Source organism: Clinocottus analis, unplaced genomic scaffold (genome assembly GCF_023055335.1).
Source record: "Clinocottus analis isolate CAN_PGR_092001 unplaced genomic scaffold, fCliAna1.0.p SCAF_11, whole genome shotgun sequence".
NCBI classification, from domain to species: domain Eukaryota; kingdom Metazoa; phylum Chordata; class Actinopteri; order Perciformes; family Cottidae; genus Clinocottus; species Clinocottus analis.
Window position 1 is genome coordinate 15750699 of NW_027175832.1, and position 19792 is coordinate 15770490.

A 19792-nucleotide genomic window follows, 5' to 3' on the forward strand; every position below is an offset into this window, starting at 1 on the left:
GTGCCGAGGAACCGACGAGGCCAAAGAAGGAATAATGCTGCGTTCAGGTACTCAGATTAACCTCGTACATCCGGGCTTCCCAACTCTTTTTAAACGTTTAAACCTACATTACATTAACACGATAAGAAATCCAATCTTGTTAATGTAATGTAATGTAACGTTGATCCCTGTGTAGATAACACGTAGGCCTATCACCATGAATAATCATAACATACACGTTATGGCTCATGCTGTCAGGTAAAAATCAATTCAGCTAATGACACTTCGAAACTAATCGTTTTGTTTCATAAAATGTTTTAACGAATTTACATACATGTACGTACTGTGTATAGGACAAAGCCATGATGATTATTTTTTTATTATTCTCAAAATATGTTAATAGACATATTAGACATATAGTCAATAGACTAATAATTTCAGCCTAAATTATTGTATACTTTGTAACAAAGTGCAGAGTGAACAGACACTTTGGCCCTTCACATTGTAATTGATGTTTTGAGAGGAAAAACATTTGCCCAAAACAATTCAAAGCAAAAGCACTTTACCAATAACTTTTTCTTGCTCTGTCGTTTCGTTCATTTGGCTCCATCCCGGCATGTTCTATTATTTTCGATGACACTTGAACGTATCATCATCTCCTATTGAATGGTTTTCCCTTGTGACCAATATGGCCGACATCCCTGACTCAGATTGAGGAGACAATCCACCATCTGGCTTTTTACCAAAGATATAAACCTGTTCTCATTTTTATCATTAAACCAAATCAAGTAAAAATAGTTAAATAGTCAATTTAGACCTAAATAGCAATGTTGTATCGTGCTCTTTAACCTTTGAACCGTATTCTCTATATGCAGGCAGCACTGGTTGTATGCAAAGACAAATGGGACTACTTATTACTTCTTAATTGTAGATGGTTTGCAGTTAACACGTGATGTATGATAGCCTATTTAACTTTGTCAGTCAAATGACATTTCCAAAGTAAAACAGAGTGGGCCTTGGGCAAATGTTATCGCTCTTGAAAGTTATATGATGATACATGTTTTTTAAAAGCCAGGATATGCCTGTTTTTGAGAGGGGAGGGCCATGTTAAAATTGCATCTCAAACATCTTGCACGATCAAAAACAGCGACGACAACAATGCAGGTTAAATAAATATGCGAGCTTTTTTTGTTGAGTTTGAAGTGATTTGCTGACCCCTACTGACTTGGACTGCACTGCGCGCAGGCGGTTCTGGAAGTGTCCCTTGGGAGACGTCTCCAAAGCGGCCCCTGCGGGTAACAACATGTACTAAACACACACACACACGCACACAAAGAGTCAGGTTAGACGATTCTATATATATATATATATATATATATATATATATATATATATATATATATATATATATATATATATATATATATATATATATATATATATATATATATACAAATAAGATTAATGCTGAAATAAAACGTGGCGTGACCGAAGTACATTGTGTCTAATTGGTATCACACGGTGTGACCACACGGTGTACTTCAGGCACACACACCAATAATTCGATTATTTTAGATTCTTTGAGGGTAATAAGGAGAATGTGAGCACTGATCATAGAGGTTAAACTGACTTCCGATCAGAGAGTCAAGTGAACCACTAACAGTACAATAACGCAGTGCAATGAAGAAACCACACGTACTCGAAAGCCAGGTTATATATTCACCGTCACAATATTATAATATGAATCTACGTAGCAGGAATAGGTAGTTGTCGGACCCTGGTAGGAGCTGGGCCGATGCCACGTTATGATTGGCCGGTCTGCGTTCATATATATATATATATATATATATATATATATATATATATATATATATATATATATATATATATATATAGTGCCTGATCTCAACAAAATATCCAAAATGAATTCCAAATAAAATATATTGTTTGGAGAGTGAACACTTGAAACATTTCTCAGCAAAACATGTATTCTGCTGAGCCTCACGACGAGCAAAGAGAGTATAGACTCATCTTCCTCACAGGTGTTTACCGGTGGTGAATAAGACTTCACACTTGCGTGTTTCTCTTCTCGTCCTCAAGATGGCGCCGTTTGCTCAGGATACCGAGCCGCATCCGGCGCTGCTGTAACAGGCCGAATGTTGGTCTGCTCCATTCACAACATATTTTTCAAGTTGTGCTCTTTGTGGGAATCGAGCCAGCCGAAGAAGAAGTTGTGGATAGTCCCCCCCCCCCCCAACCCTCCTCCCTCCCCTCCGGCGGTTGCGGGCTGTGTTCGTCACATTGCGTCACAGTAAACAAAACGCTGACGTGAATCTCTCTCCTCTTCGGGAAACTCTTCGATTGGCCGGTGAGCTATAGGTCTGATTCAACGTTGAACAGGGATCAATCAGAATGCGCAGTAACCTGAGTTGGTGGTCAGGACGAGGCCCCATACAGGCGCGCCACATTAGATGCGTTACACGTGCAGGCGAGAACCCTTTCAAATTAAAAGCCTCATAACTGTCAGGGATATTGATGTCAAGTTCATACTTAACTGCTCTTTTATTGGACTGTATTATTAGCAAACAATACGTAGCATATTAAAGAGAAGCCGGAATTATAAAGAGGTTCGACTTATTGCCCAAAAATGTGCCAAACAAGGCCTTATCAAGGTGGAAAAAATTAGGCCCTATATATTCTCGGTTAATTGCCACACATGTAACGTTGCAGCTACACGCCTTAATCTGCAGTTTTTTCGTTTCAACGTATCCTTCGGCACATTATAACGATACCGACAATTCCAGAACAATGTTGGGGAAATGAGTGGAGCGTTTTCTCAAGTCACGTAGGATGAAAGCTCTCTGAGGCGGCATCCTGCGTCACCAGCTCCAAATCGGATTACGTGCCTCGTTTATTTCAACAATCTAACGTATAAGCAGAGGCCTCGGCGCGGCCACTGCACGGCCATTAAAGCCACGCTCCTCGATATCCAGTGAACAATGATTGGAAATGATTAGAATAAGTGACTTTGAATACATAAAGCTGCAATTTGAGACGATTGGTTTCAGCACTGGTCAGCTCCTCACTCCCCAGAGGCCTTGAGCGGTGAGCGGAAGTCTGATTCTCCCGCCCCCTTCCATCAAAACCACCCAGTCACACAAAACCACCAGCACCAGCAGCAAAGAAGATCATTTCCCAGCTTTGTCATACTCATAAAAGCCTAATTGGACTTATTGATGACGCGTGGGAATTGCGGTGAGGGGCACATTGATTTGTATTGTCCGCCACATCATCGCGCGTGAAGTTCATGTTTAGCGTTCACAAACATTTCAGTTTTGTGTGTGTTTTTAACAATATATATATATTTTAAAAGAAAAAGTTTGGAAGCAAACTTCCATCTGAGAATGGAGGTGGGGCGAGGAGGGGAGGGAGGGTGACGGATGCATCGATGAGGAAGGAACTGTACTTTTTTTTTTTTTTTTTATTCCGGGAGGCAAACTTGATGACGTCTATAGCATCCTTAATGTGACATACTAGAGGGAGGAGGCAGAGGGGGAGGGAGGGGGGGCAAGGCTCGCGATACATAGATAAAAATCCAAGACAATCACAGCACAGGACTAAAGTTTAGAGCAAGCGGCACGCTGACGAACGTCCAGCGCACTTTCAAACCACCGAGTTTGTGTGTGCATCTGTGCGACTGGCTTAACTGCGCCTGAAAGTGAGACCGGCCGCTCTGAGGGGAACATAAGGGGACGACGGAGGCGCTTCAGCCGGGAAAGAAGTGCAGTGAGAAAGAAACCGTCTCTCTCTCACACACACACACACACACACACACACACTCTGTACCACAGCCGCGCCCGGATCGCATCCTCCAGCCAGCGCTCTCCCTGCTTCCCTGCTATAGGTATGTGCTTTATCTGCGGATTGTCTTAACACGCGGAGAAATGCATTGATGGAGAAGCGAGATAAAGTAATGGACATTATTCATTTTTTTCTGCACTGCAAAGAAAGCTGCTGTTTTTTTTTTGTGTTCATTTTTTTTTGGTGGTATTATTACTTTGGCGCTGCATGCAAAGGATTTGGTGCCAATACCACAGTTAAACTTTTACGAAATCTGTGTTTTGCCGGTTTTGAGGGTTTTGCGCAAACGGACGCCGTGTCCATATCCAGTTAATAAACCGGTTTACATCCGATCCAGCTTTGTAGTTTGTGATAAGAGAAGTAGCGCAGCATGTGAATTTGACTGAACAAAGAAACAGCATGTTATTACTAAAGGAGTGACTAACCTGTTTAATGTTACGTCTGTTTGTTTCATTTTCTAACAGCATGGCCAGTTCGAGTAAAGCGACTTTAATCTTGCTCGTCTACGGAATCTTAATGCACTACAGCGTCTTCTGCACACCTATCGGACTAAGTTACCCTAAGATTAGGTAGGTGTACGCGCTTTGTGGCTTTTTATAACCTGATTATAGTCATGATGTTAACTGATCCATGTTGCTGCTAAACAACACTTTGTTCAATGGTGGCATTGCATTGTCATTCATGATTTTATCTCGTTAGAAGATTTTGATTTTGGCACTTTTATTCCAGACAAGTGTGCGTAATTGCGCAAAAAAAAACAAAAAAAAACCTATGCGCGCATTTTTTTAATCCTATAATTGAGGGGGATAACGCAACATACAGTAATTTCTACATAAGCAAATGCAAGTCTTGTGTGCATAATCATAATGGAAATTGCGTAGAGGTATCTGTCCGGTGGGACGGTTCACATAACTCCCCTTATTAAAAATGAGAGTGCAGTCAATGCAATTGATAGCTCTTGGGATGACGGTGGACTGGCGTCACCAAGGAGAGGCGAGGCAACACGAATAGGAGAGCTCTGTGCATTTAACATGTATTCCCTTTTTCCTGTGGAAGGCATATCCATAATTTGGGCGTGGTTCTTATTGATTCTTATCTTTCACTTATAATTGCCGCATTCTTTTAATACAAATTTGGCTCCACGCCTTCACTAAGAAGTGATCATGTTCACAGCCTTTGTTTCGATTCTTAAATTATTAATGAGGTTTTCAACCTGTCTAGAAAGCAGTCGCACCACATTGGAATTAAAAACAGATTTTTTTTTTCCCCCCCCGATGAAAAAATAAAATCTATTTAAACAAAGAACAACACCGAAGCTACACATTTAACACATTTTAAGCCATTATCTGTTGGTCACAAAATAATTATTTTTCGAGGTTTATTTCAAAAACACCTCCAGATATTGAATTTGTTTTCGTTTTCTCTCCTTGTCTCGAATGCATTTAACCTCCCAGGGATTAAAAAAAAAAAAAAAAAAACAACGGATGCAGACATTTTGGCATTCTTTCACTGCGTGCTGCGTCCCACTTGTCCCACACGGATCAGATTTGTGATGAATGCTCTCCGTTTTTCAGACTTGAAAACGACGCCTTCGATGAGGACGGCAATTCATTATCCGACATGGGCTTTGATAGCGATCAGATCTCTATCCGGAGCCCGCCATCCTTAAACGACGACGCGTACACTCTGTACTACCCACCAGAGAAGAGGTAAAAACGTGCTTTCACATCGCAGCCTCGAGCTGGATTCCATTTTTTTTAATGACTTGTTAGCTGTTTGCGATAATGTTTGCTTGCTTTGTTTTTTTCCCAGAGTTTCTCGTGTTATTTGTTCAGTGTTATTTTCATACCGAGTAGCCTAAAATGTTGGTTCCAAATACTGTAAATAATCAAGATAAAAGACAGCTCGACACACGCGGAAGGATAGTGTGTGCAAAAAAAAAAAAAAAAAAAAAAGCTATGAGGCTTTTCACCTGATGTGATATTGCGGGCGGGTGGGGACATTTTAGGCTACTTTTGATCATTTTGTCTGCGCTTTTTAGTCACTGATGATCTATGTGTTTTGGCGTTTTATCATCTCAGACCAGAAAGGCATGCTGAGGAAGAATTAGATAGAGCCTTGAGGGAGATCCTGGGTCAGTTAACAGCGAGACATTATCTGCATTCTCTGATGACAATTCGTGCAGGGTAAGGGCATTTCTTATAAGCGTTCACCTGCAGTCATCACTTTTTTATGTTTCTCCGCTGCACTAGTCTAGGCTGCTGCATCACTGTCTATCATTTAATGTACGTATTTTGTTCTCAATATCATTTTTTTTTTGGTTGTATGTCTCTACATGGAGAAAAAAAAAAAAACCCCGTCTCGTCATTTTCATTTTGTTGTGTTTTGGTTGTTGTGGCGTAAAGCTCTGCGCTCATGATTAGTGTCCTCCTCTCACATTGAGGGTCAGCTTTCTGAAACTAAAATACACTTCAATTTACATGTGATTAATCCATAAAATTCATTGGGTTTTCCCACGCTCTGATGGAAGAAAAAAAAAACATGCGTCAGAATATGCAATGAGCTGAAATGAATAATTTATAACTTTTCTAAAATGCTTAAAATAACTGTTTTAGTTGCACTGTCTTGCTTGCCACCTTTTTTTTTTTTAAAGGTACAAAATTACATAAAAGGCCCTCCCCCCACCAACAAAAAAAAGAATTAATAATGATGAAGGCAAGATGAAGATATCATCAAAGCTAAAATGTCAAATCAAGAGGAAGACTGCAGCGTCAAATAATGTTATTTTGTTTGGTTTGGTTTGGTTTTTCAGCGAAGACAACAGCATGGAGGAAGAGTCAGAGCCCTTATCCAAAAGACATTCAGATGGGATCTTCACCGACAGCTACAGTCGCTATAGAAAGCAGATGGCCGTGCAGAAATACCTGGCAGCGGTTCTGGGAAGAAGGTACAGACAGAGAGTTAGGAACAAAGGACGCCGACTTGCCTATTTGTAGCGTTGCCACAGCGCCCAAACTGCCCTCCTGTGTATATACATCCAGTCGTTAAATCAAAGTCATTCAGATATATCTGACCAACCAGTGGATTGCGCCTGTGTTCTTTTAACATGTATTTATGTATGAAGTAAAGCCATTAAAATGAATATTTTAATAATAATATCGTTTTTTTTTCTTTTTGTACAAAAGCACTTGATACCGCACAGTTATACTTTGTGGACCAATATTTTATTTTCATGTTGAGATGTTGAAAACAAAACAAAATGGCAAAAAAAAAAAAAAGAAGAAGAAATTAGAAGAAGAAGATGATGAAGAAGAAAAGAGAGAGAGAGAAAAAAAAAAAAGATAATTGTGCACCTTCAAACATTATGCGCTTGGAATCTTTAAAAAGGTCATCTACATATGCAGAAAATAAATAGATTTTAAAAAGACAATCAAAGTATTGAATGTTATACTTATTTTTGTAACCAACGTTCTATTTTTTTAGTGTTGTTTGTTTTTTCCAAACAGGCCCAAAGAAGCAGTGAGCATGCTATGTGAGGCATATCGGGGCTTATCCTAAATGATAGATGTTGCCCTTGTCCACCCTCCTCCTCGCTCCCTTAATGGGAGCTCTGTGGGTTCGTATAGCTTGCTGCCCCTCCAGGGGAATTCACAAGGCTTTTGTTGAACAGCCTCTCATTTGATGGAAAAACTGATTGACTCACACGGCTATTCGTGTAACTGGTGGTAAAATCCAACCCTCCTTTGAGCAGAAATTTAATTGCAGGCTTTTGCAAGGGCACTATTGCCTTTACTAGAGATAAAGGAAGCACTCAAGTTGCTGGAAACAGTATGCGGCAAACACTGCTTGCTCACTTGCCTCAAAGTCATTGACTGTGGGGAGATAACTCGTGCTGTGTTAAGAATGTTCCATAAGTGTGTGTTATGTACAGTATAGAAATTACACCGTGCACATCTTCATCCCGATGCTGTCTGTGTTCAGTCAACAGAATTATTTGGAAGAATGTGCTTCAACTGTTGATTGTTTTTGGGCAGCACTGCACAGATATTCAGAACGGACCCAGAACAAGATGCAGGAAATGAAGCATTGTTGTTCTGTTTTTTTTTTGTGACCAGAGGGTGGAGAGGAAAGGTAGCATCTGAGTTACAGTTAGGGATATTTAACTGTGTTTCTTATTTATTGGTGCATGGGGATACTGACACCTTGCTGATTTTGCTTAGAAACTGCATGCCATCGTGCTTTTTTTGGATTGTGCTATTTGGGTATAGGTGGGCTGTGCTAAGCCTATTTCAGCACCACTCCCCCCTTCAGATGTGTTGGAAATGTGAAAAAGGAGGGCTAGAGGTGGTGGAAACTGGTACTGCACTGACTTGTTGAATTTTGACCTCCCCTGCTGCTGTCATTGTGGATATCATACGATGAGACACTGGACCCCCCCCCTCCCCTCTTCTTCTTTGTCGATTGCCTTTGTCCTGGTAGCGTTTTTTAAAGATTATTTTGCTTCTAGATTGCCGTGCGTAATAGCAGATTTGACAGTGCTGTGATTCTTTGTTGAGACAAATTTGCTCTGTGTTAGATGTCTACTGAGGTTTGCGCAGTGATGGTGTGATATCGCGATGAGAGGAGTGTTAGAGGTGAGAGAGAGAGAGAGAGAGAGAGAGAGAGAGAGAGAGAGAGAGAGAGAGAGAGAGAGAGAGAGAGAGAGAGAGGTGTGCATGGAGAGAAAGACAAAGCTGGAGACAAAGAGACTGTGTGTGAGAGAGAGAGAGAGGAGAAAGAGAGAAAGAAAGAGAGAAACAAAGCTTCTTGACGGTCACAGCACCCACCAGCCTGAGAGAGGTTGTCACACCTGGAACAAACAGGAGGCGAGAGCCGCGCCGCCTCTCTCCACCGAACAAAGTAACATCGGGGGTCAATGAGCCGGATAGCAAATATCAGATGTTAAAAACTTTCACTTTCTGCAGAAGGATGTAATAGAATAGGCCACTCTGATCGAGGGTGGATGGATTCCACCCCTCCAGCTGAGGGATCTTCCCCCACTGACATTTTATTAGGGAGACAGCTTATGTATTTATCCAATGTTATGCAAATGCAACTTTATGCACCTCTGCAATCCAATCAGAGGCCTCCTCCCCTCTCCCCTCTCCCCCCTCCCCTCCCCGCTGCATAGAAACTATCAATACACTCCTTCAATTTTGGCTCCATCCAACAGGCTTTGTTTGAATGTGAGAGTGCGGAAGTCGTCGTTTGACTATTGGTGAGCATTCGTGTTCCACGTGTGAGTGTTTGAGCGTGCATGGGATGTGTGTGTGTGTGTGTGTGTGTGTGTGTGTGTGTGTGTGTGTGTGTGTAAATGGGTGACTGAATGTGCATGTGAAGGTGGAAACAGCTTTTGGCTTTGGTGCCTTGCTTCGACGTGAGAAAAAAAAAAAAAAATGAAATCGAATAATTTGCCACAAGTGACAGATGGCATTTTTAGTGGCCCTACAATGCTGCAGTCCATAAGCTTACATTGAAACTTCCTTTCACACTGTTCGCTCAGCTTAGTCTGCCCCAAGAGTAGTTAGTAGTAGTAGTAGTAGAATTAGGCTTTCTTTTAAAGCATATCCAATAATTTATTGAGTATAACAATATAAAATGAACAGAATGTATATGTTGATGGAAAAGGCAACGTGTGTGTGCATGTGTGTGTGTGTGTGTGTGTGTGTCTGTGTGTGTGAGTTTGGGGTGTTCAGTGTCTGAGAGTTGTGAACAATGACTAGTGTTTGTTACTGTCGGTTATGAGGTGTTGTTGATTATTTTGATATTGGTCAGTAATTTATTAATCAGAAAATAGCCCCAACATATTATTTACAACTATGTGCATCGCTATTAAGAGCAAACGAGTTTCAGAACTAGACAGAGATGTTGTTCAGATCATAGAAAATGCCTGTTGTTGATATTTCTGAAAGCGCCAAACGCCTTACTTCGATGTTTAATCTCTTATCTATCTGAAGACTTTGTGTTTTAAAAAGTGAACCTTAGTACAAGTGGCATCGTTATACACACAGGAGTCCTTATATGGGGTTTTTCGTTTCTCAATGTTATGAAAGTGTTGTAAGATTTGTATGAATAAATTTTTGTAAACAACAACATTTTCTAATGAATGTCTAATCTTTGAAACACAACATTTTTAAGAGGGTATATCACGTGTTGTGAGACAAAGACAGCGCTGTGACGGGATTGTAGCATTGCCACACATCCTGACTAGTCTTTTGTCAGCCTCACACCAGAATAAAGCTCAAGTCTCCCTTCAAAACTGTGAGTTTACATCATCACCACGGGTTACAGATTGAGATCTCCTCCTGAAGCAAACGCAGACCTGAAGTCACATTACAGAAGATAAAGTGAAACAGCCTCCAGCAAGCAGAGAAACAACTTGCTGTTCTCTAGTGGGTTGTGTCGACCTGAAGTCCTGTCAAGTTAAATTTATCTTGCCGGCGCTAGATCAACAGAAGCCAAACAGAGAAAGAGACACTTAAAGCACTGGAGCCGCGCACAGAATTGGTCCAACAATCTATCAGCAAGAGGAGTTAACAGCGAATTAACTCGATTACAAAGCAAAGTGAGAAGTCTTGGTGTTTTTGTTTTTTTTATTATTGAGCAATCCTCACCACATTACACCCATTCAAGGTGGTTTTACAATCTCAAGTTGCCGTTTCAAAAACAGTCCTAATGGTTGCACACATCGAGGTAAATGCGCCTGACATTCAAACCGAAGACCCCGTCCGACATTCTCCAAGGAGCTCGTCGAGATAAGCTGCGACCCGGCACTGAGCCGCGGAGGCTGAAGCGAACGTCCCCCCTCCGGGAACGGCACCGCGTCTTTCCCCTCCTCACCACTCCATCCCTGGCCTTGGATGTGCAGCTGTGTCCCGTGGGAGAGGAGGATGGGTGTGGCAAAGCGGCGTGTGTGTGAGACCTGATCCTCGTTAGCCGGCAGGAGTGTGTGTGTCTGTGTGTGTGTGTGTGTGTGTGTGTGTGTGAGTGAGAGAAAGAGAGAGTGTGTGCACATGCACCAGAGCTCAACTAACCCAATCAGAGAAATGTTGCATGGCAACGGTCCACAAAGGGACACGGTTATGTATACGCATGTGTCGAGTGTGTTTTATGTGTGCTTGTGTGTATTTTTTGTGTGCTCAACAAAGGCCGACCTTGAGCAGGTTTACACTTTACATTTGGACACAGACACACACACACACACACACAAACACAAGCGGCAACAGTGTGTCTCTCACAGAAACTGTAATAACGCCAACAGTCACCGGCACAGTCGAGCACAAGTGGTAAATTGATGAAATGAAACAAAAGGAATTAGCCGCAAGAAACCGCCACGCATCTTTGTCTCTTCCCCGAGGACGTTGATTCATGGGAGTTGCCCTGTTGCTAAGAAAAGGGCTGACGGGTTGTCGATTGCCAGGGTTTGAGCTACCTGTGCGATATTTAAGACGTCTCCATTCTTTATTTACCCCCCCCCCTCCTCCCCCCTCCTATTTATTTATCTTCAGCTGTCAAGAAGCAAAGCAGGCTTCAGACCCCCTGACAAGCCGAGACTCTTAGATTCCTCCTGTGACAGTTGGCTTCACAAAGGATGCCTGGAGCGAGCGAGTCAGGTACAATGAACAAAAAGTGTCTTCATAATTACTCTGGATTTGATATTCCCGCCCTGAAAACGCCCACGAGTGGATATTGAGACAAATGCCCTAATTTGTTTGGCGGTAGGCTTCACGTAAGAGGCCACTCTGAGCCAATTTGTACATTATGTACATTAATGCCTGAATCAATAAAAGATGGCTCCTCCTCCCTCGTGGCGCCGCTCCATCGCTCCTTCATGCCGTGCTCCACTCCTCTTCTTATCCTCCCATTCGCGTCTTTGAGTTGTTTGGTTTTGCAGTTGATATTCATGTTTTAGGAGTTGTGTGCCGGCTTGTTTCGCCTACAGACCTTTTAATGGAGACTTGGGAAGATGCGAACTGCAAAAATGAGTTCCTGTGTCCTACAACGCCTCTTGAGACGCGTCTTAATCATGTAGAGTAGACGGTATTAGAGGGGGAAGGGGGAGGTTGTGTTTGGGGCTTTTCCAGTGGGGTTACCCATACTACCCCCCTCCAACCCTCCCTCCTCACCCCCACAGCCACACCCATCCTTCCTTCTGCATGGGGAGCATGAGTGTGTAACACAGATTTATTGCCCGCACGATTAGCATGCCTGTCTTTCCTTGAGTTTTGTGCTTTAGATCACCGACAACACAAACATTGGCCCCCTCCTTCTTTGTCGTGTGTCAGGGTTAAGAATACACAACAGAGACCCAGCCACAGCGATGATGCAATCACACACACACACACACACACACGCGCCCTCTTCACCTCATGAATCATTCAGTGGTCAGGTCTGGGGGCCGGTCTGGTCATGGTTGCAATGAAACCCCGCGTGGCAGCCCTCGAAGCCCCCCAGTCCCCTTTTCCCTTAAATTGCTTCTCGTGGTGGGCTGTCACATCAACCATTAAGCGGGAGGCACTCTGCGGTGAACAGCAGCCCCTCTGGGAGCAGCGAGAGGGAGCGAAAACAGGAGATGTGGGCGAGGGTTTGCAGACATGGACCACTCAACAGTAAATTCTGGCTCAGAGGAAAACATTTGACCTGCGTTACCCATGAGTGATCATGGGCAACCAAAACGAGCCATCATTTATCATAAGGCTGTATGGCCATCTCAAATGTCATTTTTCTCAGCGACTGTATGCTAAGTTAAGGCCACGCCACGTTTGAGTATGATGTGCATCCTGAAATACACAACAGACTCTCAGTAGTTGCCAAAGTTACGCGATTATCAGATACTGCAGAACAAACTGAAGGAAATGTGCCGGAATATGTATAAATACGTACATACGCAATAAAATAAAAAGTCCACTCATACTAAAATTAAGTAAGATTAACTGAAAGTATTAAGTATTAACTGTAAAAGTAGAATAAAACAAATAGAGGGAGTTAAAGTTGCCATTACCGAATAAAAGTTGTGTTTACTGGCTCATTTCAATGCAGGCACAGAGCAACATCTTATTGTCATGCTCCCACCCAAGGAATTTCAATCCGACACTGAAGTTGCAGCCTGTGAAACCAAAACAATGAGCTGAAGAAGCTAAAATGCTCCCCAGGGAACAGCTGAGTTGTCCGTCAATCATTTTTTGTCTGTGTTTTGTCCATTTTAAACATAGGAATATTGATTAGAGCAGAATGATGCACAAGAAACACGATAGCCACGTTAGTTGAAGTGTTGTATCCCTCGATGCTTTATCATCACTTTTCATGCTCGGATTTAATTACCTAGGTGCAGGTTTGCCAAACATTCGAGATCGCCACAGACGATTAGATCTTCACTGACCACTGAGAGCTCGGACACCGTTTGAATTGCCCCCTGGAGGAAAGATCCTCTCAATCTTTAGCAAACACAAGCATAAGTTTAAAAAAAATGAAACCGTAAAGTCCGTTACGACTGAGGGCGCCATGTGCAAACCCTAATTTCTGAGCACGCATTTTAGCAGGCCTATCCTCAAAACTCCCACTCCCTGGCATCAGTGGTACTGAAGTTGAGAAACCCAGAGAGCTTGTGGCTTTGTGTTGAATAACAACCAACAAATCTTCTGTGGATCTCCAACAGACAAAGGCAGAGAACGGTTGTGAACAGCGCAGGTGGGCCACAGCGGGGCGGGCAGGCGGGCGGGCGGGGCCTGCTCGGCTTTTTTACTTCCTCCAGTGTGAAGACATGACTTGTATCAGTGAGTTATCTGCGCTTTTAAAATGGTGCCCGCGACCGACCGCCGTGCACCGGGGCATCACGCGTACACGCCCGCCGACCTCCAGGGCTCAGATGGTGGCGAGCGAACGGACACCTTTCAGCTTCGCCCTCCTTCTGGCTTTTATTTTGCCGGCAGCTCGTGCGCTCACCCGGGATTGGGCGAGGCCGTGCAAATAAACACTGAATAATGTAGCATGCTTCAGCAGTGGGTGTGAAGAACGCTGCGTGGGATTGGTGAGCGTACGCATGCTAATGCTCTTTTTGCTCTCCTCCCCGTCTCTCGCTCGCGTCTGAAGGAGCCACTCCCCCGCTGGCATCCACCGTTGCGCTCCTTTTCACATCCTTCACCCTCGTCTCTCGAAAGTTGTGACAAATTTCCTGAATGAAATACGTGTTGATGAGTGGAGAACGTTCGAGAAGAGAGCGACGCTCGTCAGGTTGAGGCTACATGGGCTTTGTGCTCCTGAGAGTCAAATGTACACGCTGGCACACAGCTTGTGCGTATGTTATCTCACTTCCTTCCTTTTAATGAACGCGACATGAGCGCGGGTGTGTGTGCGGCAGGGAATGTTTTAATGATAGAACATTGCAGATGACTGTATAATACGGGGGCATGTGGCATTGCCTCTGAGGGCACAGCTCGAGACGTACAGACTTCGATGGACAATTCGAAAGAAAAGCTTTCTCTGTGACAAATCCGAATAGAAACAATGTAATCCCAACATCTTGTTCATAATAAGGAACAATTTCTTGTTTTAACATTCTGGCATCGCCTTTGTAAAAGGCACCTGCTCCGTTCATGCAAACTTCTGACGCATGCAAGCATTCAAACATAGAGATCCGAGAGATCGCTTCATCCCAAACCTCACAGGCAGAGCAAAAGGGTAAGTGTTCGCTCTGAGCGGCGGAGGCACAAAGCAAGGCATCAGCTTTTCCCGTCTTTTCACACATATTTAAAACGAAAATGTGCCACCTGTCACTAAGCAACACATAAGTCTTCGGGAATTGTCTGCAGCAGCTTCGAAAAGTAGTCATCTGGGTGAGAAAGAGTGAGGTGTGAGCGGGAAACTGAGGGAGGGGCGACACATTCACACCTGTGAGCGACATCCAGCCTCCCAGGGTTACAGCAGCCACATCATTTTTCTTTCTCCCAAAACTTCTGATGGAGGGCTCCCATACCTCCGCGGCTCTTCCCGAAAAGATTTTTGACATTTTTTTTCTGTTACAGTAATGAGAGATATCGCTGAAACACAGCAAGGGAGTGGATTCGAAAGTTATTTCACTTCCCGGAAACCAGTCTTGATTAATCAACGTTCAGACCAGCATTGCAATCAGACAAAATACACGATTCCCGGAAAAATCAGAAATTCTCGTCTTTGCTGCGTGAAAGGTGGAGCAGTGTTTTGTGGATTTTATTTTTCAAAGAAGATATTGGCTTTCAAAACTGACCTCGGTCTAATTGAAAAGTTAAGTTTCATTTTCATCATCTTTGAACAATTTTTTCAACAAAATAAGCTGTTTGATTATGCCCTCTAGCTGAAAAAGTGTTTTCTGATCTACTAAATTTCTCATTTTGACCTTCGCCATCTTGTTTTCTTGCAACCAGAGGGTAGAGCTAAAGCCGGATGGTGAATAAGAGATTGTTGGGTGACCAAAATGTTGCAATCAACTTTCATGAACAGAGTTTTGAAAACAAAAAATCAGACAACACCCAACACCGTGGAAGCGACCCGTCAATCACGAGGTAGCCATGGCCTAAAGACACTCTGCATCATGGTCTATGTTACTCTAAATGGGAGCATACTTCACTAAATGATCCTCATGCTGTGTTGAAGAAGACTTGCAACTACCGATTCAGACCATAACATCATGTTTATAATGTTAATGAGCTCATAAATAAAGACTTCAATACACTTAGACATATTTTTTTTGCGACCAGAAAAGTCGCCCTCCACTGGCCATTAGAGAGAATACAAGTTTAAGGAACTTCCGCATTGGCTTCACTTTTCAGACCCAGAGGTTACCGTCTGATCTGCATCCATCAAATCATATCACAAAACAGACATTCTTGTCAGGGCCACTTTGTTTATTTCTGCTATTTGTTAATGGAGTCTCAGTAGAGCAGCTCATGCCTGTCGGTCTGAGAATTTGGCAGCCGCTATCATTCTAGTGACGTCCCAGTATACTGGCACCGGGATTACTGAGATATGCAGTGAAAACAACACAGCAATGGCTGTGCTGTTACTGCTTAGCACCAAGATGTCTCCAAATGAAAACAAACACACAGCAGATTATCACTTTAAGCTCATTTCATTGACTGGTTTTATGCTCTGCGGAGACACAAATGCTGAAGAAACACTGGTTTAAACAAGGTTGATGTCATGCATACTGCCATTTGTGTTGGCCCTGGTTGCATCCGACTCACATTGGCAGCCATGTGTGGTGGCTCACTTCTTGGGCAAAAAGACCATTTCATTTCTCCATTCCTTGACATCTATATTTCTACACTAGCTGACTGCTGATGGGCTGGGGCTGGCTAAAAAAAAAATCATATTATTTTTGTTTTGATGAAAAATGAAAACGGGTCCCACAGACCCGAGCACCATACAAAGGTTAATGACACATTTCTAAGCAATAAACGCACAAGGGTCAAGGTGAGTTACAGGTGTTCCTCAAATGTTATAAATGCATTTGTAAATGAAGGAAAATTATTTCATAGTAGTGTTTATTTGACACCAATGTTGCACTAAGTGAAGCCATTTAATACATTACATACAATTTGATACATTTGAAAGTCTCAATCAAAATGTATGTCTGCATTCATATATATATATAAAAATGCGTGCAGAATCTTTAAAATAAAATGTTAAAAAGATTGTATTAATTTCTTATTTTATTTATTAAGAATAATATAGTATTAAGTGATTTAGACAAAACACAAAATCTGCTTTAAATTATATTATTACCACTTTTCAACACTAAAATTTGCATTTAAACATTACATTATGAACACATTTAATGAATGTATGCTGCACTGTCTTCTGGGAAACGAAAACCAATAGAAGCAATATGATTACTAATAGTGAAACTGTAATGATAAAGATGGTGAAAGTTTTTTTCAGTTTTTTTTTTCCATACTCTGTCTTGAGTGAGAATCACGCTGTGCAGATCATCTGCAGATCGTGCTTAATTTCTTTTGGCTGATGTCACAAGTCATGCATGTGAGTCGGAAGCAGCAGTCCTTCATTAAGAACAAGTCTTACCTTCAAGAGCTCGACAGCTAACATCTGTTCAGATGTAGAAGGAAATCAAATCAGCCTCATACTTTTGTAGCTATGGCTACAATCTGTATTTAGACTGCTTTGAAATGCCTTGTACAGTATGTTTCTCTATTTTGAGGAAGTCAGTGGATTTTTTTCCGCTGCAGAAAAACATCAGAACTTAATACATCTATTTTTAGTGATTGTACGTTGGACATGAATTAGTTAATGTAGAAAAATTAAACTGCAGGCCACATTTCATATCCATCCATGTTTATTATAGTCTAATCTACTGATTCATTATCCCATTCAGTTATCAGTTAGTGTTGCACCTCAGGGTTCATGTTGACGACATCACATCTGTGATTAAGCTGTTCTTGCCAAACCTGCTGATCCACCCTCCAGGTAATTTCCACGATCCTCAGCTGATTGCACAGTAACTGGACCCGTATTGAGAAGCAGCTGTCACTCAGCCGAGTCTCAGAGGTGTCCATCACAATGGCTCGTGGATCCAGAATATTCACCATCTGCTGCTGTTTTGCCGGACGTGTAGCGTAGGCCCGTATCACTTCCGCTGTTTGGTGTAGGAGGTATCGTCACTGGCTGACAGCAGCTTGTGAGCATGTTTGGAGCCATATGGGGAAAGATTGACTGCCGCATGCTGGTGGCGAGTGGCAAAATCGCCAGTGCTCAACTGTGAGAGTGTAAAACTCAGCACTATGCCAGACAGATGCCATCGGATCTATCTGTACATTTGGGACCTTCATTTATAGTTGGAAACAGATACCGAGGAGGCAAATCTCCGTTGAGCGCATGCCTCCACTGTCGTCCAGTGTGGAAACTAATCACATGCGGTAGGAGCATACATGTTGTCCAATGCATTGGATGTATTATGAGAACTGGATACCAGACTGCAAGATGGCACCCATTCATTTGAATGAAAATTGCTCAGCAAGCACATAAGCCAAACATGTTTTCAAGCTTCCTGGTTTGCTCCTCCATCGTGCGGCCCACTGCACAAGCTCATTATTTGTTTCTCTCCCTGGCAGCACACTTATATTGTAACAATAGCTTTTCCAGACTCCAGGTAAGTTTAGAAAATATAAAACCTCGAGTGTTTAATTGACTTCATGTCCCGTTCATAACCTTTGTGTCGTGTTTGACAGACAGCTCTCATTTGTGTCACGTATCAATCAAATGACCAAATCCTCCTTCTTACATCTTCGCAATATTGCACAAATAAGACCACCTGATGCTGAAAAGTTGGTTCATACCTTCATTACGTCCACGTTACGTTTCTGTATTGCTTTCTTCTACAGCTTCCAGTCATGTCTTACTAATACACTTTAGTGTATTTAAAAACTCTATTCTCAAATGCACCTCATACAACTTCACTGTTTATGCCAAAATGCCAGACAATTATTACTGTCTGTCTCTGCAATGTATGTTTTTATGCCTCATGTTGTTTGTGTAGCCTGTTTGGTGCTTTGGCTTCACACATAAAACCCATTGTTATCATTATTCAGGTGTATCGTCGACAGCTATAGAGTCATCTCATTTACAATGGCGGGGAAAACACTTTTTGTCTTTTGTGAGAGCTCAACATACCGCAAATACAAAAAAGTGCTGCAAATGGCACACAGCGATGGAAACTGTTTCCATGGCACACTAAAAGTGACGCACACGACTGTAATTAACCTCACATTGTGTTTTTGCTCATTACTGGCCTGCCAACTCAAACAATCTGACAAAGTCTGTTGTGAAACAGGCTAATGTTTTGTTAGCTAGCTATAAGGTTAATAGTTACTTTCAGAGCCCATAATTAAGAAGTTAAACTGCTAGCGATAAACTATCACTGACATGACTAATACAATTATCATTATGTGATTCATTTGTTAATTAATGACAGAAAGAGTGGGAACAGATTGTAAATATTATTTATGCTGCCAAAATGCATATTTTAACTTTGTTTAAATCGTTATTAGACATTGTTATTTGTATTTGAATGTTACTATTGATAATTCAGAAAGCAATTATAGCCAACATAACTGGTTATCCAAAGCCAAAATGATAAGAGAGCTCATCTATAATGAAATTATTCATTACGCAAACCCTTAATTGTAAATGTTAAAAAAAATAATGTTTCTCAGGCAAAGTTTTTACTGACTTTAGACTCAGTCTGCATAGTTCTGAAGTAACGCTGACTCTGCAAGGGCGACAATCTTTCACGATTAAACTTCTAAAAAGTTAAAACTACCGTCTCTCAAGTCAGAGCACGGCCAGGCAGGAACAGGGAAAACAAAACGCAGCGCTCAGAAAAAAAGGTCTTTGGCGTGAAGCGGGAGGGGGACGCCAAGTGAGTGTATCGATCTTTGGTCGCAACAACGTCCTCTGTCAGCAAAATTCTATTTCTGGATCCACCTTACCTCAAGAAGCCAACGAGGCCTGATTTGCGGTGAGTGACATTACATTAACTTGTCTCTCCTCCTGTCCCGGTGATCTATTTCCATCCAGGCCCTCTAAACCATATTGTCATTAAAGTTGAATTTAGTTTAGACGGAGAGACTGAGGGAGACGATACCCGCGTGTCATTTTGTTTTGGAGGCTGCTCTGCACGTCTATTAATTGCCTCGCCCCTTGGGTAAGTCCCATCAACCCTATGACACATTACCTACCTTGCGTGAAGGGAACCTGATGGTAATGAGCAATATGTTTCCTCATGTCAGCAGACACTCGTGAGCGGCCTGATAGGGCGGAAACCGGAACGGCACGGCAGGACAATTTGGACCGCTTTTACAAACAAAAGTATCGCGTAAAGGATGTGTCCGCGTCTTCCCGCCACAGTTGGCGGAGCAGCGGC

The 19792-nt window shown here is 42.4% G+C and overlaps 1 protein-coding gene across 2 annotated transcripts; it reads left to right on the forward strand.

Annotated features, from left to right (window-relative positions):
- Positions 1-3580: 3580 nt before the first annotated feature.
- Positions 3581-9984, forward strand: adcyap1b (adenylate cyclase activating polypeptide 1b). 2 transcript variants are annotated; one of them, XM_068602657.1, is made up of 5 exons: positions 3581-3883; positions 4305-4409; positions 5415-5549; positions 5922-6026; positions 6653-9984. In XM_068602657.1, the coding sequence occupies exons 2-5, from the start codon at positions 4306-4308 to the stop codon at positions 6834-6836; spliced, it is 528 nt and encodes a 175-aa protein (XP_068458758.1). In that variant the 5' UTR covers positions 3581-3883; position 4305; the 3' UTR covers positions 6837-9984. The 2 variants fall into 2 exon arrangements, with proteins under 2 accessions (XP_068458758.1, XP_068458767.1); XM_068602666.1 differs by lacking the exon at positions 5922-6026 and having other exon boundaries at positions 3582-3883; positions 6653-9983.
- The last annotated feature ends 9808 nt before the right edge of the window (positions 9985-19792 follow it).

Bases quoted from the DNA above. Each gene is read 5' to 3' on its own strand.
- adcyap1b (XM_068602657.1), top strand. From the start codon at position 4,306: ATGGCCAGTTCGAGTAAAGCGACTTTAATCTTGCTCGTCTACGGAATC. The intron at 4,410-5,414 runs GTAGGTGTACGC...TCCGTTTTTCAG, and splicing joins CTAAGTTACCCTAAGATTAG to ACTTGAAAACGACGCCTTCG. The intron at 6,027-6,652 runs GTAAGGGCATTT...TTGGTTTTTCAG, and splicing joins CTGATGACAATTCGTGCAGG to CGAAGACAACAGCATGGAGG.